At 35.2% G+C, this 7620-nt stretch overlaps 1 protein-coding gene across 1 annotated transcript in view; it reads right to left on the reverse strand.

Annotated features, from left to right (window-relative positions):
• Nucleotides 1-5159, reverse strand: part of DEFB112 (defensin beta 112) — an 11010-nt gene extending 5851 nt beyond the window's left edge. The window contains 1 exon segment of the mRNA XM_025381545.1: nucleotides 5045-5159. Coding sequence (XP_025237330.1) covers nucleotides 5045-5159 — 115 coding nt within the window.
• Between the last annotated feature and the right edge of the window lie 2461 nt (nucleotides 5160-7620).

Consider the following 7620-nt stretch of genomic DNA (forward strand, 5'->3'; position numbering starts at 1 on the left):
AATGATCGCCATTCTAACTGGTGTGAGATGGTATCTCATTGTGGTTTTGATTTGCATTTCTCTGATGGCCAGTGATGATGAGCATTTTTTCACGTGTCTGTTGGCTGTATGAATGTCTTCTTTTGAGAAATGTCTGTTCATATCCTTTGCCCACTTTTTGATGGGGTTGTTTGTTTTTTTCTTGTAAATTTGTTTGAGTTATTTGTAGGTTCTGGATATTAGCCCTTTGTCTGATGAGTAGATTGCAAAAATTTTCTCCCATTCTGTAGGTTGCCTGTTCACTCTGATGGTAGTTTCTTTTGCTGTGCAGAAGCTCTTTAGTTTAATGAGATCCCATTTGTCAATTTTGGCTTTTGCTGCCGTTGCTTTTGGTGTTTTAGACATGAAGTCCTTGCCCATGCCTATGTCCTGAATGGTACTACCTAGGTTTTCTTCTAGGGTTTTTATGGTATTAGGTCTAACATTTAAGTCTCTAATCCATTTTGAATTAATTTTCATATAAGGAGTAAGGAAAGGATCCAGTTTCAGCTTTCTACTTATGGCTAGCCAATTTTCCCAGCACCATTTATATTAAATAGGGAATCCTTTCCCCATTTCTTGTTTCTCCATCGTTCTTTTTAACCTGACTTGAGCAGTTCTAAAATATTGAAAGATACAATTTTATTTTCCTGAAATATCTCATCTCCTCTTGGATCTGCACCCTAGAGCCAAGCACAAGAGAAATTTTGCTTAAAAAATAGACACTTTGGGGTGATTAGAATAAGGAAATAGTAAATAACCACAAGCTGAGGACATAGTGAACATTTCAGCAAGGCTCATAATTTTCTCTTTTTACTTTGCCGTTTTTCTCTTTCATCCTGAAGTTTCCAGTGCTATAGAAAATTTTAAAAAATGTCTCTAATCTCACTTTACACCATAATTTCTTCGACTTTGTAACTTCCACAATTATAAGGAATGATGTATGTATCTAGATAGAAGGTCTCTCTGTCACTAACAGAAGTTCTGATCTGTCGTTGCAGGTATTCATTTATTCTCTGTATCTCCACAGGATAAAACTAAAAATAAATGGTGCATATCACTGGAGAGCCAGGTTTTGAATCAATATAATAATTTTTTTAATTAATTAAAAAGTTTAATAAAAATTCTTGAAGAGACTGTCTTAGAAAGTACATATCTACCATTACTGGACCAATACAAGCATGCATTGCTGGACATGTTTCAGAAGGTGAATGAAAATGAGCAAGTCCTTATCACTGATGTCTATAAGTATGCTTTCATCTCAAAAGCCTTTTTATTCTATAATTAACCAATTTTGTGTCCATGTATTTAAATAAAATACATATATATCATTTTATATAAAGTAGTAATATTACCCACAAATTTTGCAGCAATAATTTAAAATAACTGAGGATTTTGAGACTACACTATCAGAGGATATTCCTTTTACCATACTCTGGATTTGCAGTGATGTGTACTCAGTCACCTAGGAACCAGCACTTTATGCAGTTATCTTTGCTAATAATTGTATTTTATTTGTAAATAGTAATAGTAATATGAATAATAGTAATAATAATATTTCAAGCCCATATTTACCCTGAGATATGAAAGGTACATTTCATAATCAGATAACCCCAGCATAGCTCTGTTTACAAAGAAACATATCCCAAGGGGTATTTCCTTCTGAGAGAAGGAACACAAAATATAAATGTAGAGCTTAATGTAGCACTGTAGATGAAATAGCCATGAGGTTACTACCTATATCAAGAAACAAGATATTACTAGAAGCTTCATACCCTCTCACCACATCATAACCCCCTCCCTCTCCCGTAAGAATAATCACTATCCTGAATTAAACACTAACTTTCTTACTTTGCCTTATATTAATATTTGTGTTCCTTAAGTATGCATTCTTTATGCCTGCTTTTGAACATGTATACACATAAAATACGTATAAATCTAGATATACACACAAATATATATATACGTACACACACAAATAAATGTGTACATATGTGTATATAATCAGGTGTCACTTAGGGACAGGGATAGGTTTTGACAAATGTGCCATTAGGTGATTCTGTCCTTGAGCAAACACCATAAACTGTACTTACACAAACCTACATGGTACAGCCTATCACATACCTAGGCTATAAGATATAGCCTATTGCTCCTGGAATACAAACTGGCACATATTACTGGACTGAATACTTCAGACAACTGTAACATAATGGTATTTATGAATCTAAACATAGAAAAGCTACAGTAAAAGTATGGTATTATAAGTATGGGACCGCTGTCCTATATGCAGTCTGACATTGACTGAAATACTGTTTTGCAGCACATGACCGTTTATACTGATAGTTCCAGAATTACAATAATTTGATTCAATTTTTCATCCTCAGAATGGGGCAAAAAACATATACATTCAGTGGAGATCAAAGTATAAGTATACATACAACAATGCTGTTTTTTGCTTTCAGTACATTATCAAATACATTCCATGAGATAGTCAATAATTTATTATAAAACTCTCTTTATGTTAGATGATTTTGCCCAGTTGTAGGCTAATGTAAGTATTCTGAGCATGTTTAAGCCAGGATAAGCTAAGCTATGATGTTCTGCCAGTTAGGGTGTATCGAATTCACTTTCAACTGATCATATTTTCAACTCAAAATGTCTTTAACAAGACATAATCCCATCATAAATTGAGGAGCACTGTGTGTGTGTGTGTGTGTGTGTGTGTGTGTGTGTCTTAGAGAGACAGAGAATCACACAGTTTGTTTGTTTCTGGATTTTTAAATTTATATTCATATAATTCAGCTTTGTGGTTGGATGTAGTTTTGCAGCACTGATTTTCATTAATATATAGCATTCACTTTCTTTATCTAATAAACTTTAGATGATCATATAGGTTATTTGATACAGGGAGAATATGGCTGCTCTTAACATTCTTGTACTATTTCTTGAAGCATATTTAATAATCTTCTGTTGGGTAGATTTCAAATTTTAAATATTCTGTTGAATGTATGGTGGTAGTTTATCATGGTTTAAATTAGCATTTTCTTGATTGCAAGTGATGATGAGCACTTTAAGGATGTTGTTTATCCGCTCTTTCAAGTGGCTTAGGTCTTTTTTTCTATTTCTACTGAATTACCTATCACTTTCTTATTTATTTATTAGAATTTTAAAATATATTCTAGATTTCAGCCCTTCGCTAGTTATATATGTAGCAATTTTTTTATTCTACTCTACGGCTCTACTAAATTGATATACAAGAACTGAGGGGAATTTTGCCATTGAAGTGATGTAATGGACAAGAGGGAAGAACCTTTAAAGGTTGTGGATGCTAAAACATAGATTTGGAATAAAGGTGAGCCTGCGGTTACATGAGCTGGTCAGGTACTGAGTGAACCTGGAGCCTGTATCCACAGAGGCCGGCCTCGGGGCTGAGTCCACAGGTCCTTACCTGACGACTATGGCTGTGGAGCTCACCTTGTTCTTGGACAAGCCTGAAGCCTGGGGTTCAGCGTGGTGCTGGGGGGGAAATCCAGAGCCCAGGAACACTGGGGCCAGCCTAGCTCTAGAGAAACTCTGGAAAATGAGTGTGATTATTGGGCCTAGCCTGAATCTGTGGGTGTTGAACTAGCACTAGGGCTACTGGGCAGGCCTGGAGGGGCCGTGAGCCGAGACTTGATGGGTTGACCTAGAGCCAGAGGCTGTCAGATCTGGCCTTGTGCCACAGCAGACTTGGAAGCTCAGTCTTCAGGTACTGGTCTGAAGTCTGAGGTCATGGGGGCCTGCTGGGTGCTGGGTTCTATTTAGAAAGGCCATCCAGTGTTGGGGTCCAAGGCTAAGTTCTATGGTCATTTCCCTTTCTGGCCTCCACAGGGAGGGTATCTGTATCCAGGCTGTGCTATCTAGGCTTGGGAGAGAGGTGGCATGAGCAATGTGACACTGTCCTTCCTATCCTCTTTAATGTATCTTTTCTTATTTCTGTAATCTACCTAAGTGCTGTGATCTCTCACCTGATTTCCTTAGCTCTTGTGAAGGCATTTTCGTGCATGGATAATTGTTCAAATTAATGATTCTGTAAAGGATGGAGCACTTAAAAGTCCGATTCCAACATCATGCTGATATCCAGTGAAATTTAGTCAAAAAGAATTATTTTAAAACTAAGTTCCCAGTCCCTTGTCTAGACTTTTGTTGGCTCAGTTGCCTTTTTGAGTTGTCTTAATTAAACTGTGCTTTAAGATAAACAGAACACCTTCATCATTCTTTTCATATAACAATATACTTTTTATATCCAAAAATGTCAGTATTTTGAACAGTGGTGATTGATAAAAAATAGTTTTGCCTTGGCCGGGCGCAGTGGCTCACACCTGTAATCCCAGCATTTTGGGAGGCTGAGGCGGATAGATCACCTGAGGTCAGGAGTTCGCAACCAGCCTTGCCAACATGGTGAAACTCTGTCTCTACTAAAAATACAAAAAATTAGCCAGGCATGGTGGTGGGAGCCTTTAATCCCAGCTACTCTGGAGGCTGAGGCAGGAGGATTGCTTGAACCTGGGAGACAGAGGTTGCAGTGAGCCGAGATCGTGCCATTGCACTCCAGCCTGGGCAATAAGAGTGAAACTCTGTCTCAAAAAAAAAAAAAAAAAAAGAAAAGAACAAATTGCCAGCTCTTGGGTAGGAGGGAAACTGAGACAACAGTGTAACTCCTAAGTACAATTGCATTAAAACATTTAAAAAAGTAACAATGCTGCTGAAAACAATGATTAGAGAAACTTTCTTCATGGAAATGATAAGGGCATTTGCCTAGCCAGCACTTCATCCAAAAAAAAATTCAGCCTCTACAACCTTAAAATAAGATTTCTTTCTTGCTTTAAACATGAAATTCAGCCTTCATAAAGCTATGAGGTGAAAGACAAGAACATATAGGTAAACAGGGACTGGGGTAGAGAATATACTTAGAACATTTACTTCATTTCAGTCGAAAAGTATTGATTAAAATGTGCAAGACACAATTCTACTTATTTTATTTTACCTGTGCTGATTTTCTCTGTCCCATGTCATGCTTTTTCAAATATTGTGGAAGATGTATTTGTCTTTGAGTACATTTTTTCAAGCTTCAGTCTCCATATGGTTGTCAATAATTTCATAGGAGTGCTAACAGGTTGGTAAGAGCTCACTGCAAAATAAAAAAAAATTACTTTAAAAGTAGAAGAAAAAAATATTTTCAGAAATAAAGACACAAATGTATTTGCCTCTATTTAATGGTCCTATAGATTATAAAAGGTTTCACAAAATGATAAACATATAGTACACATGTTTAAAAATCCAGTTAAATGAATAAATGACTATTAATAAGTTCACCTTGCATGGCTATTGTTAGGAAAAATAAATCAATACAGGCAAAACGCAGAACAAATGCTAGCTCTTAAAATCATTATTTAGAAGAAAACCTATCAGTGTTTATTGAAATCTGTATAATTCTTTGTATCTCAGAAAAGTTCTAAATACAGAGGGAATTCTAATAAGCATGCTTTAACTAACTAACTTTTATGAAGAAGAAAAATTATTCTCTGATATAAATAAACTGCCTTGTTGGTTTACATTATTAATTGAAGTTCATCTACTTGTTCCCTTTTGGTGAGAAATTATCAGCTAAAAAGCTATTTATGTTTAAATGTTAGGGCAGAGTAGTACTAAACGAATGAATTACTACAGATTTATTTTAAGGTTACCTCCTGTGATCTCAATACTGACAGATAGCTTGGTAATCAGAGAAAGCAGCAAGATAAAGAAAAAGGAGAATTTAACTGGAAGTGAGCAGTAGACAAGTGCAGCTTTTCTCAGTTGTTAACATAATACAATTTGAAACTTTTAGGAAGGCATTTTATCTGATTAACCTCTGCTATAAATAATATCAATGTGGGGATCAATGATTTCCCAGCATAATTCATAACTTTCCCAGTTTTTTCTACTCTATTAATAGATCAAATTCAGTTAAATTTGAGTGTTGAATAAATGCGCGTTTCATGAATCTATGAAATCAATGTAGCATTATTTTCTTCTAATCATTTACATATATGCATATATATGAATATATATTTTTATGTAATTAAAGTGAATTACAGCCTTTTCTAGGATGTTGTGTTTGAAAATTATTCAAATATTTTTACCTGAGAACTGTGAATAAATGTAATGTAACATGGTGATGGTATTAATAAAATGATTTTATAATGTAAATTCTACTTTAAATATCCCAGTTCCCCCACTTTAATGCTGGCCCCTTGATCCCTCTAGCAATAATATTCATATTACCTGGTGGAATAAGGACAGCAAAGAAAAGCAAAATACAGAAAAAGAGAAGGATCTTCATTGTAAATGATTTCTTGCTATAAAACAGTGTACAGATCATCTGTCTGACTCAGCTGTTGTTGAAACAAGGAAAAAAACAACCCTTACATTTAAAGAATTCTTCTGCATAGTTTTGACTACTGAAGCTTATTAAGAGCAAGAACATTTCCATGCTTGGTGAATAGTGCCATATTCAAAGAGATAGTGACTAGAAAAATCTGCTTTGTCACACAGAAGTTACATCTGCTGATTTCTCTTGCAGTTTCTTTAAGAAACTTTAACAGTTACAAGAATATGGGTATAAATTGCTAGGTGACCAAGATCAGAAATAGTCCTGCAGCAATTCACTTGACACCCCAGAAGTACTAGTTTTATATAATTCCATTCACTATTTTAATGGTACCAGTATTAACAATGAATCTCAATGTAGCAAAAAATCCAAACCATATAACTTTAGGCTGAAATTATCATACAGAATATTTAATTTTACATATAAAAATGTTGAGATCCAGATTTGTCGGTAATTTTATAATCCACACCTTCTTTATTTAAATTATGTATGAACATAAATCATGACAGTATTCTGATGTTTATGGATATTATCCTGTCGAGCTTAGCTGTACCATGAAGAAAAGTCTGTCCCCTCAAGTAGGATTTGTGAATGTCAGTGCAAAAACATTCAATGTTATAAAATTAGAATTCATTTCTCTGTTTGTTGTTATTGTCTACATAGTGAGAAGGTATTTCTGAGTTAATTTGTAAGTTTTCCAAAGTCTGCTACAGCAGATATATGATAAAGAACTGATATTGTTCCCCAGATCCAATAAGGAATAATGATCCATTGACTCTCTCTTACTACACTCATAAAGAGCACTAAGAATCTGGGTGTAAAGAAGCCCCAGTTAATACTAGTCATCCTTATTTTACATTTATGAGAATGTTATTTGCAAAGGTGTTGCAACTGAAACATGTACAAATAATCAGAATTGTGGCAAAGCTTCCTGGGCAAAGTAATAAGGACACATGATCAGTAATTTTTCCCTTCTACAACCAAATTCTTCACTGATAAAATATGAATTAAAAGTGAAGGACTCGACTAGGTGCAGTGGCTCATGCCTGTAGTCTCAGTGCTTTTGGGGACCGAGACAGACAGAACTCTTGAGCTCCAGAGTTCAAGACCAGCCTGGGCAACACGGTGAAACCCCATCTCTACAGAAATACAAAAATTAGCCAGGAGTGGTGACACACACCTGTAGTCTC

The sequence above is a fragment of the Theropithecus gelada genome, chromosome 4, assembly GCF_003255815.1.
Source record: "Theropithecus gelada isolate Dixy chromosome 4, Tgel_1.0, whole genome shotgun sequence".
NCBI classification, from domain to species: Eukaryota; Metazoa; Chordata; class Mammalia; order Primates; family Cercopithecidae; genus Theropithecus; species Theropithecus gelada.